A 26,223-nucleotide genomic window follows, 5' to 3' on the forward strand; every position below is an offset into this window, starting at 1 on the left:
GGAAAAACTTATTAAAGTTTGCATTAAAAATAATACTGAAAGTTTTTTAGGCACCAGTAAATGTTCTAGTCTAATTCGAAAAAAATGAAACACGTATCCATGTTTTAGAAATAGTAGAGTAAAATATCACTTGATCGGATACAACAACAAAAAATGTTACACAGGATGAATTTTCAATAGCTTGTTACCTTGTCAGCTTCTTCTCTGATCTTGCCAGTTGGTCTTTTAATTGTTTACACAGCCTTTCCGCCATGTTCTTGCTTTCACTTTCTTGTTCCAGTTTGTATTTTACACTTCGCAATTCCAAATCAACATCCACATGCGATCTATCCTTCTCGTTGTTAGATTGGTTTAAGATATCAATCGTTCTAAAAACAAATGGTGAAAGAAAATATTTGTTTTTTTTTTACAGTATGTCTTTGCAATATTTCCAGCATAAATATACAAGAAAATATAAGAAGTTAACAAAATCACAAAATGGCAGTGCTGAAGAAACATATCTACGTACAGCAAAGTTTGGTTATTATATGGAAATGTTTTTAGAAATTTCAATTTCCAAAGAATGATCTTACACCTTTTAAGACAAGTTGTGCACTAGCTACAGCGTTTGCCTCGTGAAAAAAAAATTATCGCATTGTTTATACCTGTGCATTTCTTCTAAATCATATTCCATTTCTTTCTTCAAGCGTTCCTGAACGATTGTTTTTTGACGATACATATCAATTTGACGTCTAGCATCAAAAAGCTGCTCTTCCAAATTATCAATGAATGTTCCATCTAAAAAACACAAGTAATCTTATTACCCATAATACTTCAAAAGTGATTCAAAATGAGCACAAACACAGTTTATTTCAAATTATTTCAAAGAAGTTTGCATACCAAGCATTTGACTTCCACCAAGCGGTGTCGAGGTACCTTTCATATAGCGTAATGGACTTTGTTTGATTGGCTAAACAAAGAGTCACGTAAGTAAGAACAATTGTGTTGTTTATTAGAGGTATCACAAGACAGTCTAAATTTAAAATTGACAGCTGGTTTACATGAAAAATGGTAACCATCTCTTTTAAGCACATACCTACTTATTACATAAGCCTTTTTCATAATTTTTCGCAACTTTAATGTGAAATTATTTTTATTTTTTTCCTCTAATATTCCTTTTAATATATTTTACTGAACATTTCAAAATTTCCGTGTTTTTCAAAAAAAAAATATACTTTACGCATGCTAGATTTTTTTATTTTACAGTCAACGTAATTATTCCTGAAAATTTATGTTAATTATTATAATTTAATTTCTGGTAACTAAATTTATATTGGTATTCGTAAAAGGAGAAACCTTAGTTGGTTGAGCGTGGTACTGATAAGAATATCAAGCTTTTATTTTTATTTCTCGAGAACGACACAAACAAATCCAGTGTGTCGACTCAATATTTAACTTTCTATTTTCTTCACATCCCTGACATTTTTCTTACTTTTACCATTTTCTCATGTTTTCAGTATTTTAGGATGGTAGATGTTAAAAATGCAAATTAGATACAATTATATTGATAGAACAGTGTGTAACACGTTTCGGCTGCAAGTATTACAGTTTTCCGTATAAAAATAAACTTACTGATATTGGAGTATTTGCGTAATTATTGCCATCGTCAACACTACGAAAAACGTTAATAAAGTAAATTAAATTCCATCTTCTTACACGGCTTCCGTGGCGCAATTGGTTAGCGCGTTCGGCTGTTAACCGAAAGGTTGGTGGTTCAAGCCCACCCGGGAGCGAAAATGTTTTTACGAAAAATGAATGAATATATTACCTTTTCTTGTTACGACCTTCGATATTCGCAATTTTCTTTTTAGCAATTTCTCGTTGTTGTTGGGAGTGAAGCAATCTTTCTGCCAAATCATTTTTGCTAAATACGAAACAGACCGTCATTAAAATCGTGTTGCGAATTTTAGTCTAACATGTGAAACGTTTTCTATCCCATAGCATACACAAAAACTACCTTTCATTATTTCCATTTCTTAAATTATCTTCTTCATTCTCCTGTTCTCTGTCATCAAACATGTCCATACCAGGTGTTGCTTGCTCAATCTCCACTTGTACAGCCGCCACGATTACCTCTTCAGCTGGTATAGCGGTCAACACTGAAGAAATTTTAAAAATAATATTTGTTTATTTCTATCTAACATTTTCTTTGTATTCGAAATTATTTTCATCAAACGCGTTGAACTGGGTTCTTTTTAGTTGAGAAGGAAACGCGCGAAAAACGGTACATTGAAAAACCCTTTCTGTCAAATACATTGCTAAAATTCTCCCATAAAGGTAACATACCTTTTTTCTTCGTGTTTTTCTCCTTTGTCGACAGCTCCCTTTGTTTCTGGCGAAGTTCAGCAATTTGAAGTTCGAGTTGTTGTTCTTTTAGACGAGACTCTCTTTCCAATTCATGAAATCTAAAGCGAAATGAAAATGATATACATATAACATATGAACATACATTACGTAACACAATAAGAAAAATAAGTTACTTTATAACAGCCCATACCAGGGTGCTTTAAGACACCCTGGCACATTTTCAACATTCGACTCGGGTGCTGCGAAGCCGCCATTATGTTTTCGCAACTGTAAACAAACGTGAAGACGTTACATTGCTCAACGTTATCAAGTTAGTGAAATTACTTACTTTTTTTGGTATGTATCGCGATTCTTTTTCTCCATTTCTTTATAATTTTTCTGATTCTTAGCTGTTTCCTCCTCTATCTTTTTCAAAAATTCACGCCTTTGTTCCTCCAGCTCCTTTCTTTTATTTTCCTCGAATTTCTTCAATCTTTCTTCATTCTCATGTTCTTTAAGCCTTACTTGGTCTTCGAATAGTTTCAAACGGCTGCATTCGTCCTCCTCTAGCTTTTTTAAAAGTTCTTTTTCTCTCTCTTTGAACTCCCTCTCAAATTTCTCCTCTTTCTCCTTCTGTGCTTTCTCGAACTCAACCTGCAAATTTTGTTGTTCTTCCGCGCTTTTATTTGACAACTCGATCAATTTCTCTTGGCGTTCTTTTTCAAGCTCTTCGCGAAACTTTCTTTCCTCGTCACTCAACTTTCTTTTTCGTTTGCGTCCTTCTTCCATCAGCTCGTTTTCAAGCTCGTTTTTCATCTTCAATTTTTCTGCTTGCAACTCCTCATACCACCGGTCTCTCTCTACTTTTATATCATTCAGACTAGCATTAAGTGACGACTGTTCTTGCAAACGTTCAGTTATTCTACTCTCTTCTTCTTCCAGCTTCTTCTTCCGTTCCTGCTCCATTCTACTTAACCTACCCTCCACTTCTCGTTCTTTTTCCTTAGCCAAAATCTCGATCTCCTCAAGGCGTTTCTGTTCTTCCATTTCTAATTTAAGTCTGGATAATTCCTGATCTTTTAAAAGTTGCTCCTCCAACATTTTCCTTTTATTCTCAGTAGCTTGTTCGATACTCTTTAACTCTGCTTCACGTTGGGCTAATATTTCAATACGTTTAGTTTCTTGTTCTTGCAGTCTCTTGAGTTCTTCTTTCTTTCGTAGTAATTCCTGACTCAATTCGGTTTCTTTGTCCTCAATTTTCTTTCTTCTTTCTCGTTCTTCATTAGACAGCGCTCGAAGCCGTTTATGTTCTTCCTCCTGTAACGCCTTCCTCCTATCTTCTTCTTCCTTTAAAAGGTTTTCTCTCCTGAGTAACTCCTCTTTTTCAAGAGCGCTCATTTTTTCCTGCTCTTCTTTCTGCAGAGCGAGTCGTCTATCTTCTTCTTCCTGCTGCAACTGAAGTTTCTTCTCCTCTTCAATCTTTCTCAACTTAGTTTTCCTCGCCTCCTCTTCTTTTTCCAGCGCAAGTAACCTTTCTTCTTTTTCTTTTTCGAATGTAATGCGTTTTTCTTCTTCTTTTTTTTCTAGCTCTTCCTTTCTTAATCTTTCATTTCGTTCGTGTTCTTCTCGCGCCTGTTTTTCTTTTTGCAAAATAACCTTCAGCCTTTCTTCTTCCTCCTTCGCCAACCTTTCTTTATGCAGCCTCTCTTCTTCTTCCAATTTTCGCAAACGTTGCTCTTCTTCCAGTTGAAGAGCTCGTTGACGTTCTTCAGTTTCTTTAGCGAGCTGCTCTTTTTTTATTTCAGCTTCCCTTAATTGTTGTTCCTTTTCTTTTAGAAGTTCTTGCTCAAGTTTTAACCTGTTAAGTCGCTCTTCTTCTTCTCGAATCTGTTTCATTCTCTCTTCCTCAAGTCTCTGAAACTCTTTATTTTTATTTTCGAGCTCTCTCACCCGTGCAGCATTTTCTTCCTCCCTCTTAGCGACCTCCTTTTCGCGGTTATCCGCATCTTCATGGCGCTTAAATAAATCAGCCTCCTTTTCGTTGAGCAACTCAGACACTTTGTTCGGAGACTGAGGAGATTTTGCTCTCTCCAAAATATCTTGTAATTTTGTTTTGATGCCCTCGTCCTTCTCTTTTCGTTTCATTTGATTTTCTTTTTTTTCTTTCTCTTGATGGTACTCATTCTCCTTGCTCTCCATCTGTTTCAACAACTCAGCTTCACCATCGTCATCGTTACTTAAGCTAGCCTCGTTTTGATTATCAGGCAAATCCATAAGTTCTCCACCACCTTGACTAAAACTGAAATCGCTCGAACTATCGAATTCTAAATCGTCCACATTGTCGTTTTCGTCGAGCATCTCCTTACGCAGTTCTTCAGCGATTTCCGCGGCCAGTCTGTCTTCATGAGCTTTTCGCTTCGCTTCATAATCATCTATGCGTTGCTGATCTTTTTCTTTCTCGAGTTTATCATCTTCCAACATTTCATCTTGCAGCTCGTCTGTTATCTCTTTTTTAACTTCATATGGATCTGACATCCCGTTATTGGCTTCTCTTTGCTTTCGTTTTTCCACTTCCCATTCGCTTTCAGTTTCAGTAGACACGTCGTCACTAATTCCAGTACTGATCTTTGAAGCACCTTCTGTTAACTGCTTTGTTGCCAAGTTATTATTGTTGATGTCATCAAGTTTAGCGGGTGCATTGGAATCTATAACAAGAAAAAATGGAGTTATAAAAACGTGTGCACATTCGCACAACACAACAAACAAAACATAAAAGCTACACGCCACTAGTCACCACCAGCCTTGCTCCCTCTGACTTGCTTTGATCGATAAAACGAACAGATCATACATTTATAAGTAGCTAATAGTGTACAGTTTCTTTCCATATTCGAATATATTTTTAATTGTACCTATCTGTCTCAGATATATGGCTAATCGCGATAATTCCGACCGAATTATTGAAAGCTTCGGCTAACATTCGATAAGTCAGACACTTTTTTCATTCCCTTAAGGGTCCGAGTGAACGGCAATTAATTGTAAACTTTCCAGATTTTCATTCTGGTCCGTAAATTAGCAATTGCTTAGGTTGTCTTTGACCAAAATATTAGCCTCTACTTGAACAAATCGGTTACTAATTTTTTAAAAACAAAAACGTGTAGTCGACCAGAAATACAAATATAAAAAATTATTTTCAAGTGTTATTTAGAATTTAGAATCTTCAAGCCTGCAAGGACTATAACTATTTTAAACTTAAAAAACGATATAGTACGATTTTTTAAGGGTTTTTAATAAACTTCTAAGGATTCTCAGTCAGTAGTCAGTCAGAAAATAATTTTCTGAAGAAACTCTCGCGTCTTTGAAGAATTGGTGTATGTATTCTAAAGCATAAGGGCTTAGTGTACATTCATTTTTCTACTTTAAGGCCGTTTTACATTAGAGCGTTTTTTCAACGCTCAGTATCTGGGCGTGCACATTAAGATTTTTATCTTGCCATAGCTCTCGTAGTTAAGCAGAATTAGGAGTAAAGATATATAGCTTCCGAAGCGTGTGCGGTGGATATCTTTCTTAACAGCTGTTCGGAAAACGCTTCAATCAGTTGATACGTTGAAATTTGCTGGCATATACACGCTTAATGAAAAGCAACCCTTATACAGAAGATATACGCCCATGTGAAATGTCTCACACAAAGATTACGTAAACTCTTTTTTAATTCCGGGTGCGCTTACGTAGACGTTTTTGCAACAAGCTTAGCAAATTCAATATAATTACCTAAACCTTCCGGATCAGACACCGAACTGACAGAGCTACCAAGATCCAAACCAAGCTGTTCCTTTACATTTTTTGTTGAAGCTAAAAGTTGAGTACACCAAATTACCTCATAAGTTACACAAGAAATTATTGAAAAAAAGTTTGGTTTGACATCATGTACATCCTCAAAAATTTCATTAAACATGCAACAAATAAAAGTTTCTTTACCAGAAAATAAAAACGACTAAAAAATTAGTTACTTCTTGGTGCAATTTCATTTTGCTCATTTTCAACATTCTTCTTTTGCGAAGATACTAAGCCCATCATTTGTTTTTCGATTTCATCTTCACTATCATCACTAACAACATCCTGATTCTCTGCATTACCTCTTGGTGTTAAAACTTCAGTTTGAAAGATCCCTACTTGTCTTCCAATTGGACTTGGTGCATTTTCAACTTTCTATAAAGAAAAGGGTCCTCATTAGTATAAACTTTCATTTGCATGTTAAAGATAACACACACAAACATTCACTACACAGCAACAAGACTCTGAACCTACCTTGCTGTTCAGTTTCTCCAAATCTATATCTGATTCTTCTGCTTCTTCACTTGAAGAAGGCTCGAATTCGCTTTCTGGTTCAGGCGTTTGCGGTGGTATAACTTCTTCACTAGCCTCTGATGGCAAAGCTGACTCACTGTCCCAATCCGAATCGTTGTCTGGCGTCATTGATAATGGTTTATTTGGTAGGGATTTTTTTGCTTCTGAAGCTGGGTTTTTCTGAGCAGATGTTTTGGTGTCGGGCTGTGTGCTTTTAAGATTTTTTTCAACGTTTGGTGAATTATTCCCTTCAGAGAATTCGTCATCTGTACTGTCCCAATTCGTATCCTCTTCATCTGGAGCATTCTCATCATCTTTCGGTTGTTTTGACAGAAACAAATCCTTCGCTTTCTTTTTTAATTTCTCATCAATCTTGTTTGCCCCATTCACGCCACTCAATGGGAGATCACTAAAAGTTTCTTCCGGCTGTGAAGAGTCAAAATCGGAGGAGGCTTGCGAGAAATCGATGTCAGGGGGAGGCGGTGGCGGTACAACATGAGGGAGAGTTTCTTTGTCCTTCTTGATGTTTTCTTTACTTTTAGCTAGAATAAAACAAAAGTTGAAGATATTCACAAAAAAATTCAACCCCTTCTTTTAACCCTGAATCGTAGATTAGTACGTGTAGAAAATTTATAAGAGCAATGTGCATTCTTTTAAAAAACTATAACCCTGATAACATTGAAAGCTATTGGACACAACAGTAATTTTCACAAAATTTTTAATGAAAAATCGTACCTGTCGAGGCTGGAGTCTAAAACATAAATATAAAAGAATCATTTACCAAGAAATCAACAGAAACCACAAATAAGTAAAAAAGATACAACAAAAAGACAAATCCGATTCAACCAAATTTATCAGAAATACACACACCGTCTTGGATAATTGCTCATGTTGAGGTTTTCCCATTACACCAGCCGCAAACTGTTTTTCCAATCCTTCATCTCCCCACTAAATAAGTAACAATATATTGTGGACTTGTTTACATACTTGCTTCGCAGCAAGCATCACATGATCAGATGGCCAGGCCAATGATATGGTTAAGAAATTTACCTCACTCTCACTTTCATCGGAAAAATCATTATCTTGCCATGGTAGCTTCGACGTTGACTGTTGCTGTATTTTCATGTTTGCTATTGGAGAAGAATTTTCACTACCAGTAGGCGAATTCAAATTTTGTGTAACTTTAGGAGATTTTTGTTGTGTTTTGTTCTCTGTCGACGGTTTTGGTTGATCCACAAGCTCTTTAGATTTACTCGCTTTGACATTTTCAGCAGTTTTTATTGGAGCTAAAAGAAAGAGAATACTTCCAACCTGCCAACAAAATCACTCGGTTTATTCTTGTAACAACTACTTACATTTTTTAGCTTCTGTTTCTTTTTGTTTCATCAAGGCAGACAAACTGGGACCTTTAGGTTTCTAAAACAAGCATTAACCATATCAGAGGAAAAAATCCATAGTTTTTTAAGAACATCTTGAAAAAAAGCAATGACCTTAAGCGCCTTGAAATAAATAGATAATGTATATTTTACATTTTTAACTTGTAACAATATTACGTCTACGCATTCCAACCCGCCCTCTGAGTTCACCTGGAGTAGGAGTTTCAAGTTAAAGCAAATCAGTTTTTTTACCTTTGACGTTGTTTAAGTAATGATGATGCTCAATATTTTGCATGGCTAGTCTCACAAATATCGAGGGACATACACTGTCTATTATTTCCAGGAGGGGCCATGGCTTTGATGGGGAGCCTGCAGTATTTGATGCTCTCTTTTGAGCTACGCAACATCATTTAGGTTTCGCGCTCTGCCAGACAACTCCCTGCAACATCCAACGGCACACACAATTACACATATTGAATGGCCGTCAAGGGGAACCGAACTCCAGTCTCCCGCACAAAGTACGAGAGTGATAACCACTAAACTACGGCGCCATAAACACGTAACGTAACTGATTAAAGCTGATTGCTTTTTTCTACTGCATGAAATTAGTTTACTATGATGGATCTGTATTCAGATAATAAAGATTTGCGTCTTCCTTTTAATTAACGCTTAAAATTTGATACCCCCATGAAGTGTGTTTTTGGTAAAGTGTTTCGGTGAAATGTCAGTTATAAAGGTAAAAAGGCTTAAGACTTAATACATTAAGACGAATTTGAAAATAACGGTTAGGATACTGTATTGGATCAGACTTATATTCAGTATATTTATTATTTCTTAAAAGTTTTGCTTATTTTACAAAATTATTTATTAGATATAAACGCAAATTAAGTTGTCTATAACATAATATAAATATAAAACTTAGTTTGCCCCCCCCCCCCGGATTTTGTGTTTGATGATTAACTTTACATCCCCTTCCTAATAATCAGATTTTAAAATGGATTAACCCTGTGGTCGTGATTGCAAAAGTTCGAGTAAAGAGAAAAAAAATGAGGACGGGAAGGTAATGTTCATTTTTTTAGCAGAAATAGTTGTTACCGATTACCAAAAGGCATTGGGAATAATACAATTTTTATTAAGTTTAATTTATTGTTTAAGTTTCTGTTTGTTGTGCCTGTTGAAACAGATAGTAATTTGTTACAATATAAAGCAACTACTTTTTCTAATTGACTTTTTCTCTGATGTTTTTTGTTCTCCAATTTTGTTTCCCCAAATAATTATTTTTTATTATAAGGCTGAGGTAAATTTTGCTTGTCAATAATTAACCTCCAATTTTTTTTCACAAAAATTTACGCCTTATATCTTTCCAAACTTTGTTTCCTCAAAAAATTATTTTATAAATTATTACCGTAATTAAGTAGCAATGGGTAATATTTGGTTTCTGACAAAAGTAAATAAATTAACTTTAAATGCAAACTATTTCCATTCATGTGAAGAAAAGGTCTTAGCAAGCTAAATAATTTCAACGTTTTACATATCTAAGACTTGAAGTTTCTTCACTTGCTACTTCTACGATTAAACTTACCACAATAAGAAAAAAAATTTTAGACCAGTAGTGTAACTGCACCTACTTACAGACCTTACATGAGACTTACACTCAAAACACTCCACAACTGTTGCGACTGCACTGCGATTGATATAAAACCATGTTTACTTTACTAGGATTTTGATTGATAAGATCTTGCATTATTTTGACAAGGAGATTGTGGAATAATTAAATTGCTTGTTTAAGCCACACTACACACTCTGAAATTATTCCATTGCTTCAAGGTCAAGCGCAGCAAGAAATCAGTAACAAAGAAGATTTCTGCTGTAAACTGGAAAAAAAACTTGAACTAGCGAATTTACACAATTTAGAATATTTTTCGGAAAGTAATACCTTTTCAGTTAAAGAGTCTGAATCAGAATCACCCCATGAATTATCACCAAGTGGCTCTGATCGGCTAAATAAAGATATATATATAAAAAACGTTTAGCCAAAATGTTACACAACTATTAATTATTTCGTTAACTTTTAGACCACTTTTACACAAGTAATTCTTATCCTATACACTTCTCAAATTGGGATCCCTTTAACCTTAATAACCTGTTTCAATTTTCTTTTTTTAAAAAAAGAATGAATTGACACTAATATTTGACCTCTGAATGAAACCATTAGTGATAATTTGAAATAACACAGAGTAGAAAGAAATCGCATTGCAGTTATCTCCACGTCATTTTGAATTCACTATTTGCTGATCCGAGGAAAAATTAAATGGGATAGTTTTGGAGTACTGAATCAGTGAAAGTGTCACATTCTCTATTTCAAGCATAAATATTTTGTGTGTTCTGTAGCTTGAGTAGACAGAAAAAGAGACAATGACTATCAATATAGAGATGTCATCATCAAGGACTGCTGTCACATTAGACAACAATTTTAGTTTTTATTTCATTGCAAGAAATTATGAACAAAAACATATGATCAACGAAAAACTAAGGTAGAAATTGAAACAAAAACAATTCTTTAAACTTTTGTAAACAAAAAAGGGGGGTTCACACTAGAATAAAGCATGCTTACCATAAAAATAAAAGCATGCTTTAACTAAAGCAAGTTGCCGGTTACATCAAAGGGAGAGTTGTAAACAAAATTTAAAACGTTCATGTTGTTGTTTTTCTCACATACGAATGAACTTTCACTTTCATAATACCCGCTCAAAATCCTCACTTTTAATCAAATATTTGTGCATAATTTTCATTCTATTGTTTTGCACTTACAGCAGCTAAAGCAAAAAAAGAGTGTCTTTTAAAATTCTAGTGTGAAATGAGTAAAGCCAACAACACATCATCTTAGCAATTAGTATTTTGCTACTGGCTGATGTATTGTAGAAAGAATATGTTGTCTAAGTTTTTAGAAGTAAACAAATTTTATGCAAAGAAACAAATTTTTAAAAGAACAAACCTTTCTTCAGACTTGTCAAATGTGGGACCTGCAAGAGTGAAAATATAAAAAATAAAAACCATGTATACTGGAAGTTAAATCTATGCTGACAATAAATTGAAAATCCCTACCTCCCATATCAATTGCTGGACCACCAAACACATTACTTTGTGAAGTCTGTGAACCAGATGGTGAAAACATGTCATTTAAAGATTTGGCTACAGGCGAAAATAGTTCTGCAGGAGATTTGGGTGAATGTATAGAACCAATAGGTGATAAAGGATCACTTTTAGGTTTTGACTTTTCAGAAATGAACCGAGAGATTCTAAAAATAAATAAACAAACAAAAAACATCTACAAAATTAAGTAAATTAGTGTATTACTTGTCAATAAGCCCATCTTTTTAAGAAATTTGCATACATGTTGCCTCTATCGCAGATCTTAAAATGCTGATTAAGAAAACGTGTATGTCATGTACTTTGGATGAATGATTAAGGAGATTTCTGGGTTTACAGGTTTTTTGATGATGTCATCAATTCAATTGTTCTGAAACGGATGGATTGACCCAGGTGTAGGAAATTGGTCCCATTTTGGTCCCTAGTTACCCACGCAGGAGATAATGTAAGTTCTTTCCACTTGTTTCTATGTTATTTGGTCTTAAACTTAAGAAGTGCAATGCAATGGCTTCACTAATTTAAATAAAAGAAACATTGTCAATATGATTCATCAACTTTGTGATGTAACGTCAAATTTTTCCGTTAGCAATTGAGATATGTATTATTTTGAAGGGAAAAGTGAATGTCTTATTGGCATTGGCATATTAATATAATAGATGAATTTTATTTATAGAAACGTACGAAACATTATTGTTGATACTCGCAAGCTCCTCTGCAGTATTTCCATTTTTATCGAGTAGAGATGTGTCAGCTTTGCCATCTAGCAAAGCTTCAACAATATCCATATGCCCATCAATGCACGCCATCATTAATGGTGTTCTAAGATATAAACATTTTATTGATATTTTAAATTGCCTGGTAATTAACAAATTGTGCCCATCCTAAATAATACCCTGGTCACAATACACAGCTAAAGCTAATTCTGTTAGTCTCTGTCTGTGACATAAGTTGGTATTTGAAGTAATAAGGTTCTTTGGGAGTAATACAGAAGTAAATAGAATAACTGTCTTAAAAAAATTCTGTTCTGTCGAAAAAGTATTCTGTCAAAATGGCACATAAATAAACTCGGTGTGTCACCCTAATCTCTCAAGCAAGTTTTAGAAGACAGGCATAACTAAAGTAGACAGAAAAAAATTGTTGCTAAAGGTATCTTTAAAACATTCTACCTTTTTTGGCTATCAAGACAATCCAATCCAACATACTCTGATATCAAAAAATCAACAAAATCTTTATTTCCAAGTCCACAGCATAAATGGAGTGGAGTAATTTGATTCTAAAGAAATTAAATATATAATATTTAAGACAATCCAATTATAAATTATAAGGTTGCACTATTTTTTTTGATATTTGTAAGTGTAACTTTTTGACTTGTAAATACTTTTAGTATATATTTATCAAAACTTTAAAACCTTGTAACCTGATGATGATAATTAGAATTGTCAAAACATGTTTTTCAAATTAAAAATGTTTTATTTTTTAAAGTAACTTTACAATTCGTGCTGCTTAGTCATATCATATATATCATGTCAATTGTTTCGAAGTTGCATGAAAGGGTTATAAGGATGGTGTCATAACGCCAGTACATAGTGCTAAAAATAGTGTCACAAATTTGAAAATATAATCAAGATTATTGAGTTAAAACCTTGTAGATATTTCACATACTAAAAAAACGTGGAGTACAACATCAATTGCTTGTTCACTAAACCTAATGAAAGATAACTGGCCGTGCAGTCTCCCAGCAGAGGAAAGAAACGCAAAACAGTAAAATTATATTGCACACAAAACTTCCGCATCATTTTAGAGTGTAACTACAGCATAACTTCTGAAATTAGTTGGGGATTGTAAAAAAAAACATATTTAAACACTGTTACTAAATCTTTAGGCTTTAAAGAAAACAGTTTTTAATATTATTGATGTTCGATCATTTTCTTACTCTTACTTTCTGGAAGATTTAAGTTGCAAATGTAATAACAAAAAAATCCATGTATAAATCCTTATTCACTCCACATAATAATTATGGCAAAACGATGCAAAATGACAAAACACAACAAACATGGGGAAATATACATCTTTCATGGCAGAATTTGTAGAACCAATTGTTAAGATTCTGTGAAACTTGGATTGAGAATATGTATCGCAAATGTCAAATATATGGTTCTTTTTTAACAAGTGTACACTTACAGAAAAGAATGACAGCGACACATATTTTATTTCGTTATTTCGTTGTCGTTTCGTTTTCGTTTCGTTGCAATAGTAAAAATTGCAAATAGAAAATATTTTCCCTTCCTGCTGATTATGTCTGTTCATAGCAAGGTAATTAAAATGGCCTTCAATTTATTTTAATTCAAATCAATAATAATATACTCTAAAATACACTACATTGAAATGTTTACCTGATCTTTTGTATCCAATTTTGCGTCATGATCAGCAAGTTGAATTCCAATATCAACATTTCCTAAAGCCGCTGCAACATGTATGGGTGATACATGATTCACGTCAAACACATTGCTTTCCGCACCATTTCTTAAAAGAATTTCAACACATTTTGTTGAATTGCTTTCACAAGCCTAAAAAGAAAATGTATTTTGGTATAAAATTGTTTTATTCTGTCTTCTTTTGTTTCAAATCACATGAAAGAAAAAATACTGGTCTTCAAATACTGGTAATTTAAAAGGAAACAAAAGACCTAAAAAAAGTTGCTATTGCTTGAAGAACTTTTAATAATTTAAGCAATACTTTTAAACATCATCATTCATCATCATCATTCTCGGCTTAACGTCCGTTTTCCATGCTAGCATGGGTTGGATGGGGTATATTAATGACCCTCTTCCAATCTGATCTAGACTGTGTTAGATCTAAACTCAACTTTCTCTGTATCAAGTCTGTCCTTATAACCTCCTGCCAAGTCTTTTTCGGTCTGCCTCTGGGCTTTGACCCAGGAACTATCAAGTCTCTACACTTTCTTACCCAATTATCCCCCTACATTCTTTCAACAAACAAATTAAGAAACAGAGGTATTATAGTAGGTACTTAAAACCATAAGAGCAATGAAATTTATTTATTTATTTATTTATCCAATATTTATAAAGGATTGTCAATTCAGATTATATAAAGTATTTACATAAACAATTCTGTTTTCAATATGGGTCCTCTGAAAAATAAGATTTTTCAGACATTAAAATTGATGTTTGAGAAGAAAAAAGACTTTAAAACCAAAATAGAAGGATTAAAAGGGGGAAAATGATAAAAAAACATGACTGAACGTAGGATAGAAACTAGCACAAAGAGATATAAGGTAAAAAGTCTCTAAGCTGACATGACATAGACACACAAAGAATAAATATTAGCACAAAGAGTAAATTAAAGAAGAAAAGTATATGTATAATGTTAGATAAGCAACAAAAAAACTAGGAACAATTGAAATGATTCCTAATTAAGATTTTATACATATTAAAATTGTTTGATTACGGATATTTACAGGAAGTTTGTTATAAATAAAAGCACAAGTGCAATAAAATGGCAACAAAATTTATGTTAATCAATTCACTTTTATATTGTCTATGCATTGATAAAGTTTGAATGCACTACCTTTAATAGAAAATGGCAAAATTTGCTATTACTTAAAATGACGTCATAATTTATGCAACATAATTAAATCTGAAATTCTTTAAATGTGAATATCTTGAGAACGAAAAGAGCTTTTTAAAAAATTTAAAAAGACTTGTTAACCAACTTTTTAAGCTCTAAAATATAAGTCCAACATCATTTTACACCTTGGGTTCCCTTTAACATTATGTTTAGAAACAGTTAGAAACAGTTTAGAGCTAATCTTTAACATGCATATTTCCCTTAAAGTTTTAAAGGCATTGACTTGAAAATTTAGTCAGTCCAGACTAGCAATACACCTATTTACAGTAAGTATATGAAAAGAATGGTTCATAAACTTAAAGTTAATTCTAATAAGCAAAAGAAAGAGGTTTAAAGATGCCTGATAAAATTGTAAACAAGGCATGCTGTTATTGTCATTGATACATTTTCTAAAAGCATATGATAAAGTGAAATAATGGATCTTGTTTTTTTTTTAGGGTAAATGTTTTTTGTCATATTTTTTAACAAAGTAGTACTCCAAAAGATAAAAAGAACAGTAAACTAGCCTAATCCTCACAGAATTTACAAGTTTACACTGCATTTAAGGGCTTGTCAAGGCAAAATTGAGCACATTGATACTGGGGAAATCCAACTTGGATACACAATATGAGCAGGGAAGTTTTACAATGCGGGAAAATTGCTTTCTTGGTTTCTGGATATTTTTAACCCTATTCGGTCCGGGGTTTTTCGAACATACTATGACCGGGGGGGGGGGGGGGCAGATTCCGCCCCCCCTCAATAACTTTTCATAGGGTTGTTCAAATTGAATCAAACTTGGCACACTTATAGTACGTCATAAAAAGAACAAAATGGCGCCAAAAAAAATTTGCTTGCGTCAGCACATTTTCTGTGACGTCATCAGAAGCTTGAAAATTGTTAAAAATGCCACTATCTGCTTAAAATATAATTACTTTTGTTCTAGAGCGAATTTTTACATTCTGTTTGAAGTTTCTGAAAGCTAAATAAAAATTATTTAACATATCTTCCGGTTTTTACATGGATCGGATAAAAAATTGCCAAAAATTGCCCGAAAATCCGTTTTTTTCCGATTTTTGGGTAAAATCCGACAAAATCGGGAAATCGGATTAGTCACGTGTTCAAATTATGCAAAATGATTCTTCTTGATGAAACAAAGTTGTGTTGCAAGTTTCAAGTTCTAAGGATAATCCTAACAGGAGTTATAATATTTTTCCCATTATAAGGATTTCATAGAGATTTTTAGGGGTAGTTTTGAGTAATGGCCAATATCAAAGCCTCTGAAAGGTGTGGGACATAAAAAATTAGCATGCAGGTGTCTAATAGATAAATGTTGAAACTCAGTAAGCATCATAGCCATATAACAAAGCAATCAGGAGTTATTAAAAAAAAACCGTCAGGGGGGGCGGAATCCGCCCCCCGGACCGAATAGGGTTAAAAGCTGTTTATTGCATTGTGTTACAACAACAATAAGTAGGTTTATTGCTGTTCAATATCTAGAAAAAATTTGTATTAAATTACACTTACAACATTTACTCACATTCAGGAAACAATGTTCATATATGTTCTAAATAATATTGTGCAATATATTTTATTTCCGTGCAACATAAATTCCATCGCACAGAAAAAATGACAAACATTTTACCTTAGACAATGGAGTTTTTCCTTCAGAATCTTTGGCATTCACATTTACACCATGGCTAGCAAGAAAATCAACAACTTCTTCAAAGCCCTTAGCACAAGCTAGATGTAGCGCAGATCTAAAAGAACAAAAGATGTTATATATATATATATATGTATATATACAAAAAATGGAGCTGATACATAAAAAAAATAAAAAGACCAGTTTGAACACTAAAATTCCCAGTTTCCTAAAGCCTTTTACTATTTTCTGGAAATCTTCAAATAAACCCGGTTTTTGCTCACAACAAGCAGAGTGTGCACTCTTACCTCCTTGAACTCTTACACCTCTTAGAAACTCTGATCTCTTAAAAAATATTTTAATGATATTAGCAATAACCAGTCCATATAGAGATAGATGTTTTATATAGTAAATGACCAGTATTCAAAGACACATCTTTTATTACACAAGTAAACTAATTGCATTCACCAGTTAATAGATGGGCGTTGTTATCATGTAAACAAAGAAGGGATGATTCAAAAATGAAAAAGTATTTAACCTCTAAACCTCCCTTTGGTAAAACATTCAACCCCTGCCCAGAAAGGTTGTGAGTGTCAATCCCCACATAAATTCATTGTTAAGGGAATTAATTTTTGCAAATATCACAAGTTTTTGTCAATTTCACAAAAGGTAGTTTCTGTGCAAGTTATTGGAATTATTATTAAATTATTTCTAAAAAAATTAATTTTCACCATATCTTGATTTCTATTATTCTTTAAAAAACAATTGATTCAACTTCAGCAGTATTTAATTTGTATATTATGCAAGAAAAAGACCTTGAAAATGTAAAATTGAGAAGATATTCAGACAGATTCTTTTCGAAAATACTTTGCAAAAATTAATTTCTTTGAGGTAGTGTTAAGAAATTTCTGCATCTCAAATTGAAGCTTCTAACGCTCCATAGACAGGGCATATTCCTTAAAATTAGTGAGGCCAACAAAGTTAGTAAAAATCACTATTGATACCAAATAAAGATGTGCTGCATCACCAAATGACTGTTTCCTCAAATAATTTCAGTCTAGCTTGTCATATTGGCTCCTTCAATTCTTTGTGTCAAGTTTTTTGCACTTTTTGTTTATTGTGCTTACACTTTTTTTTCTTGCGTACCTATTTTTCTTTCTTTATTGGGACCGAATTTTAGCACAAAAAAGGGATGTGCTTAAAATATTGAAGTCTCCACTGGAAAAAGGTGCAATGTATTGCAAAATTAATTTCTTCAGGTGGTAGTTTATCACATATGTAAGTGTTTGAAACAAATTTCCTTTAAAAAGCTGCATATATCACAAATTATTGTTTCCTCAAATAATTATTTTTTTAACTTTCATGCTGAATGGTTGATTTATGTATGTAATTTATGTTTATGTTTTCTAATTAAGTTCTTTTCTTAGGGATTTTTAATTAATTAATTTAATTTTTTTAGTGTGATTTCGTTTTATCAAGTTTTTTAAAATCTCTCAGTGGTGAGAGGTAAGAACATGTTACATATGATATTTATAGGTATTACTTTTAATTTGATAATAACATTGACCATAATTGACCATCGAACTGTCAGAAGTCAATAGTAGCAATTGGCAATGCCATTGTAATTGATATCCTAAGCTAACAAATAACAGCAAAAATTATGGAGAATGGTGTAGAATTACTAAAAAATAAAAATATTTACTTAAAATTTCTTTAGTGCCTTTTCTTTCGTTTTTTCTCGGCTCAAAATCAATGAACTTACACAAAATGTTATAAAAATTACCCAGTATATATACTGGGTTTTATGTTACTGAAATACAATCAACAGTGCATAGTTTATATAAAGACATATCAACCACAAGATATTAGGTATGTTAGTCCAGTATAACTACAGTATTACTTACTTACTTACATCAGTAAGTAACTAAGTGGAAATAAAGAGAGAGAAAAAACACTACAATTCCTTTTTTTTCAAGTTCACAACAGTAACTTTTGAAACTCAATTGTTTCGCAAAATTTCCTAGATTCAATATACTCCAATCAATATTTGAAAAAAATGTTACATCATTGTATCACTTCGATATCATGACTGACCGTGGTAATTATGAATATATTACCAGACTTTAATATGTGGTTTAAACCATATATAGTTATCCATGGTAGAGATCAAGAAGACATGTGTGCCATGGTAACAATAAATTTTTTTAATTAGCATTTCAAGCTCTACCTAGATCACTTAAACAAACTTCTGAAACAAAATATCGCAAAATTTGTTTAGAACTGTGGTGGTTATATTGAAGAAGAACTACTTTGTTCATCACTAATTCTGATAAGTCAACCTGAAACATTTACCTTTTTTCTTTATCACATTCATTCCAATTTACTTTTTTGCTAGCTATTTGTTTTAGTTTTGCTAGATCACCTGTCCAGGAAGCTTTTAAATATTTAGACAAGTCTTTCTCTTTTAAATTATAGCCATTAAGACTTTCAACAGAAGCTGCAAGATTCAAACTACTTGAAGATTTTGAAAGTCCAGGTAAACTACCAGTAGATGAACGAAAAGATTCTCTACTACCCTTGGCTCCCCTATCGTTTCCTGACTTCTTTTTACCACCAAATAACTTTTTTATTCCGGACATAGTTATGCAGGTTCGTTGCTTTTATTTTGGTACATGACCCTAAACAGTTAGTGTATTTCCATTCCGATACTTTCATTCACTTGCAGAGATTTTTCATTTGTTTTATGAACGCAGCTGCAACAATTTGCTTTGCGCCAACATTTTAAAAATTTGAATTGATTTGTTTTGACTGTGCAAACGCCATAATTGACAGCCGCATCAAAAACAAAGTGGCAATCAACAGGCAAATTTAATTACGGTTAGGAAAACTCAAGCAACATCGTGTTAGCTTAATTGCCAACCTCAATGCTTTATGTTTTGATGTTCAGATTTCTCCATTATATCACAACTCCCCAGAGTGAAACTGTCGTAACAAGACCCAGACGGTTGGGGAATTCGGCATCGTAAATGTGGAATAAAAGATGGCGGCTTCCAGTTAGTCAAACAGTCAAATGCTGAGATTTTCAATGTTTGTTTTGTTTTGCACCATTTCATTTTCAAGAAACGAGTTTTTTTTATTCAAAAATGTACTTTTTTTAACTCATAGTGTGTAGTTAGAGGGATAAAAACTCCCAACTAAAAATTTAACCCATATATATATGTAACCAGAACCTCATCATCAATCCTCTTAAATGCCAAAGGTCAAATGCCAACCAAAAGATTTTATCAGGGAGTGATAAGCTACATATATATGCTGTAAAAATATAAAAAAATTTTAGGAAGGCTGAAATTATTAGTAAAAACCACAAATTTTATTCACAAAGTCCCCAATTTTGCTTGTAATGGTACCTTTTTTATAATAAAATTGAGCAATTCGTACAACTACAATTTTCCAATTTACCTAACTATTTTACCATTTCAGTGACTTTCTGGCATTGCTGCTTCATGGCTTCACCATCGTGCCTTGGTGACTTGAGGTTCTGTGGCGTTGTAACTTTATGGGTTTCCTGGCTTTTTTGTGGCTTCAACAAAGCAATGTAATATCTTCCCTTAAAGAACAAAAATAAATAATTAAAGTCATTGCATCAATCTACAGAGCCAGCTGCTTTTTAGGTAGAAAAGTTAAGGGGTTATTCTAATTTCTAGCCCTGACAGAAGACATTACAAAACAATTTGGGTAGAATCCCCAGTTATGTACTTACTTGAAGTTGAGATTTCATTTTTGGCTAACTATAGAATTTGCTCTTAAAAAATTACCTGGCTGCATGATTTCGCAGCTAGCTATATACAAAATTACATTCTTTGGTATCAAATCGTACCATATTTAATACCTTGCACATGTGCAATAAATTATTAAATCCTTGGCCTTAACTTGCTGTGGCTGCGCGCCTGCATGGCTGCAGGGTCATCCAACATCAAAGTATTGGTTAGGGTTGAGGTTAGGGTTTAAAGCCGTGCAACTATGAAGACACAGCCACACAGCTATCATGTAGCAATGAAACCAAGCAGCCACACAATTATTATCAACAGAAAAGACTGTGGATTCTAAAGTTTTTTCCCGTTTTTTATGATTGTGTTTCCTGGACTTACAGATATCAATTTAAAATGTCAGCAACAAACTCTAGTTCTTACACCTGCATAGTCAAGATGACAAGAGCAAGTAAAGATCCTATTTTTTTGCAGGCTAATGTGACATTTGTCTTATCCAGTGTGCTATTTAGATATTGAGATGTAACACCAATCAAATTCAAATCGTTGCATTGTTTTGTACTTTGATGAATAAATGCATATGAAATAAACAATTTTTTTTGGTAGGATTTGAGAAAAAATACACGAGGTAGATAACAGGGAGAAATTAGGAAGTCATTAGAAAAATAGATGCCTAATTCAAAAAAGTCAACTGGTATTTTCAATTGTGATTTGTCTGTTTAACAGACATAAAAAGCCTACTGTGGCTGGTGGTATACACTTTTTAAAACAAACAGAAAGTTTGGCTTTAACACAAGGTGTTTTTTTTATTTTCTGCACATTCCATCTGTTCTTACATTTTTAACATTTTTTGTTACACATCGTCATACATGTTTTGCACATGTACAAATTTTTCGGTTTTAGATATAAAAAACTCAGCAAATTGTTTTTTGAAAATTATCAACAAGAGTCCAACAAGTTATTAACAATGCTAGTATGTTTTTGTGGTACATGTTTTTTTTTGAAAAACGTCTAAATCTATGGCTGGATGTGGTTTTTTTTAGCGTCAAAAATTTTAATCTTATGTTTTTCCACAACATTTGAAATATTTTCAGATTTACTGATGATGATAAATATTTTTATGATTGGAAAAATAGAACATCTCAGTTATGTTATTGTGAAAAAAAAATTCACATAATAGTAAAATAATTGTTTCTTAGTAATTCTAGAATCAATTTATTTTGTTCTTATAATCTATGAAGGAATTCAAGCTGAGTATATTCTTAATATATATGTTTTAAATTTTTAGTAAAATCTCAGTCTAGACGTTCTTATAATCTAGATTCTCACAAAAAAATGTAGATTCATGATATTGATAGGTTATAGGACAGACTTGATACAGAGGAAGTTGAGTGTAGATCTAAAACAGTCTAGATCAGATTGGAAGAGGGTCATTAATATACCGCGTCCAACCCATGCTAGCATGGAAAACGGACGTTAAGTCGAGGATGAATGATGATGAGACACTAGACTGAATGCAGATCATGTAACACTCATCTCGAACAGAGCTCTTAAAATGTTAATTTTGATATTTTATAGGTTACAAAATTATTTCTCCAATTCTTTTGACCACCTGATGAATTTATTTTTGTTAATATAATGAGTAACGTAAGAAAAAATCTTGGTCTTCGCATTGAAGAATTTACATCACGTGACAACAGGCCTGGTTGGTGCTCTTCATCTGCAACCGAAATGCGTGGCGAACTAACTGATCGGTCGAAGAGTAAACACTGCATTGTAAGACATTGGTCAACGCTTGCGAGACTGCTGTCATTGTGTTTAGTAATTGTCACATGGAGTTTAGTATTGACACTTATGGAAAGAGAGGACAGAAAGATAGGTTACTATATGGTGTTTTTAACGACACTTGTCACGTTTTTTGAAACTATGTTTATACTGCATCGTCTTTTCTGTGGTGTTGAACGAAAAAATACAAAATTGCATCATGTCTGGGATTTTTTATTAGGAGTAACAACATGGAAAAAACTTTTGTTGTATGTTTTGCTAACCATACCAGCATTTGTTAACCCAAAAGAATGTCCGTTAACGTTAGCTTGTGGAATTGTTATCAATTTGATTGGGATAATTGACTTCATACATTTGTTTCGTGATAGAACTGAAAGAAAACCAATTCGATATCAGCAGCTTGGTGTATTATGAAAAACACATGTGTATGGGTTTGTTAGTGTTTTAAAAATGCGAACTCATACTTTGATGTTTATATTTAATTTATTTTTGTAGAACTAATAGAAATGTAGCTGATTTGTAGTAATTTTTTTGCGTTCAAACTTTCACAAGATCGCCCAAAATTCCTAAGATGCACAAAATTGGTATTATTACGCGAAAAGGCAAAAAGTATAACGCGCGCACAAAACAAAGTTATGCAAAAATTGTACGCTAAAAATAAATTGCTTTTTCTTTTTTTGGTTTGGAAATAAATATGCGTATATATTTATATATAATAAATATAAATATTCTAAAACGGCATTGCGCGAAATTACACTTCCGTTGGGCGAAAGTTAATGCACACAAAAATCTTAGTTATTAAAGAGTTATTAATCTTTTGAATTTTACATATAATATGAAGATGATGCACATTGAAAATTCCTTAAAGAAAATTTAAATATAAAACGAATTACTATTATATACTATATATATTTATAATTTAGAAACGAATAATATGTATATTAAAGTTCGAGGTGGTGTCATGTGTATTTTATTAATATGCAATCTTAGATATTACGTTTTGTAAAATTGTGTTTAAATCTACCAGCTGTATGCCCGTGGAAGAATTAACTGTATTCCTTATTCAATTGATGGAAAAAATACTAAAGTATAGGAATATGCAACAAAAAAAAACACTACCAGCAGTTGGATATTGGGCAGTCGAAATCTGCATTCTTCTGCATTGTTCTAAAGCAAATGGTGTAAAATTATGCAGAAATAACAACAATGAAACCTCAAGACTCCAACAATATTAAAGATGTACAACTGCTGCATTGTAAGATGTAAATTTAACTTTATTGAAATTGTTTACTTTGTTAAAGTGAAAAGTGAATTGGAAACGTGTTTATCAAAAGACATTGCAATACTGTGAAATTTAAACCACTAAAAATGTTATTCCAACAGATACCTTAAGAATAAAAATTGTTGCAACAAATTAATGCAGTTCAAGGGTGATAAAAAAAATTGATTTTGCATCATAAATTATTGCGGTTCCAAATGCTGACTGCTGCTTAAATAATTGTGTTTTGACAATTATTTGATAGTTTTGTGGCGTGAATGATAGCGATTTTATTATTTGATAGTTTTGTGGCGTAAATGATAGCGATTTTATTATTTGATAGTTTTGTGGCGTAAATGATAGCGATTTTATTATTTGATGGTTTTGTGGCGTAAATGATAGCGATTTTATTATTTGATAGTTTTGTGGCGTAAATGATAGCGATTTTATTATTTGATGGTTTTGTGGCGTAAATGATGGCGATTTTAATATTTTATTATCAATTCATCACTACCCCTACCCCTAGTTTTCTCGGTGATTTTTCTACTTTTTATAGTTTGTAAAAAATGGCAAGCATTTTTGATATAAAGAAGTTCAATTAAAGCTTACTTTATCTCAATAAATAGGCTTGAAATAAATTAATATTTCAAAAAAAAAAAAAAAAAATAGATTCGTGAAAATAATTATTACTGAAAAACTTAAACTTTCGCGAAAAATAATATTCGCCAAATATCTCATGACTGGTTCGCGAAAATTAATTTTTTTTGTTGGACCTCACGAAAATAAGTCAAAATTTAATCAACTTAAAGTTGATGTTGATTGTACCATGTATCGTATGTTGTGCTCGTGTTCGTACGGTCCTGGTCCTAATAATAGCGCTTCCTAATCATCATTAACCGAGATTTGTCGTGATCACGTGATTACAAAGCAATCCAATAACGACTCAGCCATGTACTCGGTCGTCTAAACAATACGTTGTCTGCTGTTGCATTCTGTACATTGACATCTTAGCAACTTGATTGTACTGTTACTGTGGTAGCTGGTGAAAATTATTCTTTTATTTTTATCGCATTGCTGATTCTCGACGTGGTGTTGATGACGTAAGCCGTTTGCTGTTGTATTTTTTGTGCTGTAAAAGCTCGTGGAGGAATCTGTTAGTTGTTATAATTGCTGCGTTGTATTGTAGTATTACTGTGGTGTTGGACGTAACGTAAAATTGTCAGCTGAATATACTAGCATTTTGAGAGTTATTTCCTATTCAGTTACTTGTGCCACTTATCTGAACAAGAGGAATGACAGACAAAGCGTTATTAACAACTCTGTCCTTTCACGATTTATGTCAACAAATGGTGAATGCTGTATTTTCACTGGACACGGAGAAGAAGGAATACAGATTAAAAAAAGTGGAACTCTTCAAACGTTTTTTCAGCAAGAGGTATTTCGAATTAACAAGATTTCTTTACCTCCGTACAGCTCCCTCTTGATTCTATCAATTTGTTTCCATAAAGCATATGAAGCGCCTTGTTTGCTTGTCGATGATTTACCAGGCTCTAAATTTGTTGTGTAATAAATGTACATTAATTCGGCTTGTTTCTCCACCATAAGTGAACGGTGGCGAACGAGTTATTAGGAACCCTGGAATATGCGCGGGGACAAAACAACGATAATTTTGGTACTATGGCATCTATTTAACCATCGTAGTAATGGATCGCCGTAGGGCGAACTGTCATCGGTCAGTTAGGGAGCGATCTTTATTCTTTGATATTATTTAGGTGTTTAGGCACAGCTTCGGTGCCAGTTTATCTATTGTTTTCACGAGGTAAGAACAACGGAAATCTTTGGATTAGGAAGATCATTCTCATTGACTCGAACATGCATGTTTGAGATGACTATCTCCTTTAGTTTGCTACATAGGTACAAGTTCTTAGCAAAGGTGGCTAGTCTATATCGATGAAGGAACACAGTGGAGCAGATCCATGCGCGTAGGTTGTTTTTTGATTTGACAATTTAACTTATCCTATTTAAACAAAGGAAAAGTTGTCTGGCGGTCGGACCGTACTAGTGTTCCCATGCATTCAATAGTTTTTCAAAAACAATGTAAAAATGGAAAGATTAACTGGGTGCGAGATTTAAACCAGACTGCAAATTCTCGCACACGATCGGCTTGAAATGAACTCGGGCGGTCGATTATTCAAAAAGTTGTGATCTTTAAATATGAAATTTTTCACAGATTGCTATCATCTACAACTAAAAATATATTTTTAAAGCTGTCCAGTACTAAAGTATTCTGTGTTGCCGACAAACAAAGCTAACAATCTGGTATTTTGGACTCATATTTTTGTGACCCATAAGTAAGTTAGAGAACAAAAAGAGTATAGCTAGCTATACATGTGTGATGCGACATAATGATTCCATCATTACTTTTGTGTATCTAACAAAAGATCATCTTTATCGATACTTTCGCATGTAGAAATCATGTTGAATAGGGATTTCTTTAATGAAATTTCTGTTGCCGTAGGAAATATTATTTGTTTCAAGCCATAAGAACTGTTCATCTTATTCTTTTTGTGTAAATTGATCTTCGATTGTCACGTTGCAAGTAACGTTATTTAGACATTTACCCACTAACATTTTTTTGCTACAATACGCAACCAAAATATGGCGTAAACCTTTTTTCTGCTACAATACGCAACCAAGATATGGCGTTAACCTTTTTTCTGCTACAATACGCAACCAAAATATGGCGTAAACCTTTTTTTTTGCTGCAATACGTAACCGAAATATGGCGTAAACCTTTTTTCTGCTACAATACGCAACCAAGATATGGCGTTAACCTTTTTTCTGCTACAATACGCAACCAAAATATGGCGTTAACCTTTTTTCTGCTACAATATGCAACCAAAATATGGCGTAAACCTTTTTTCTGCTACAATACGCAACCAAAATATGGCG

At 33.1% G+C, this 26,223-nt stretch overlaps 1 protein-coding gene and 1 non-coding gene across 3 annotated transcripts in view; one reads left to right on the forward strand and one right to left on the reverse strand.

Annotated features, from left to right (window-relative positions):
- Positions 1–19,266, reverse strand: part of LOC130625958 (trichohyalin-like) — a 28,666-nt gene extending 9,400 nt beyond the window's left edge. For both annotated transcript variants that reach the window (XM_057441082.1, XM_057441081.1), the window contains exons 1-23: positions 18,814–19,266; positions 16,465–16,579; positions 13,589–13,762; positions 12,362–12,468; positions 11,877–12,014; positions 11,151–11,344; positions 11,041–11,068; positions 9,982–10,045; positions 8,025–8,085; positions 7,720–7,955; positions 7,540–7,617; positions 7,405–7,420; positions 6,631–7,211; positions 6,333–6,531; positions 6,094–6,174; positions 2,675–5,030; positions 2,326–2,444; positions 1,997–2,138; positions 1,808–1,903; positions 1,612–1,651; positions 880–949; positions 645–777; positions 189–368 (exon numbers count right to left, since the gene is read on the reverse strand). In XM_057441082.1, coding sequence (XP_057297065.1) covers positions 189–368; positions 645–777; positions 880–949; positions 1,612–1,651; positions 1,808–1,903; positions 1,997–2,138; positions 2,326–2,444; positions 2,675–5,030; positions 6,094–6,174; positions 6,333–6,531; positions 6,631–7,211; positions 7,405–7,420; positions 7,540–7,617; positions 7,720–7,955; positions 8,025–8,085; positions 9,982–10,045; positions 11,041–11,068; positions 11,151–11,344; positions 11,877–12,014; positions 12,362–12,468; positions 13,589–13,762; positions 16,465–16,579; positions 18,814–19,100 — 5,495 coding nt within the window. In that variant the 5' untranslated portion in view covers positions 19,101–19,266. The remainder of the gene's footprint in view (positions 1–188; positions 369–644; positions 778–879; positions 950–1,611; positions 1,652–1,807; positions 1,904–1,996; positions 2,139–2,325; positions 2,445–2,674; positions 5,031–6,093; positions 6,175–6,332; positions 6,532–6,630; positions 7,212–7,404; positions 7,421–7,539; positions 7,618–7,719; positions 7,956–8,024; positions 8,086–9,981; positions 10,046–11,040; positions 11,069–11,150; positions 11,345–11,876; positions 12,015–12,361; positions 12,469–13,588; positions 13,763–16,464; positions 16,580–18,813) is intronic.
- Trnan-guu (transfer RNA asparagine (anticodon GUU)) lies at positions 1,699–1,772 on the forward strand. The gene has a single exon. It is a non-coding gene; the product is annotated as a tRNA-Asn (tRNA).
- Positions 19,267–26,223: the final 6,957 nt, after the last annotated feature.

Source organism: Hydractinia symbiolongicarpus, chromosome 14, assembly GCF_029227915.1.
Source record: "Hydractinia symbiolongicarpus strain clone_291-10 chromosome 14, HSymV2.1, whole genome shotgun sequence".
Classification (NCBI taxonomy): Eukaryota; Metazoa; Cnidaria; class Hydrozoa; order Anthoathecata; family Hydractiniidae; genus Hydractinia; species Hydractinia symbiolongicarpus.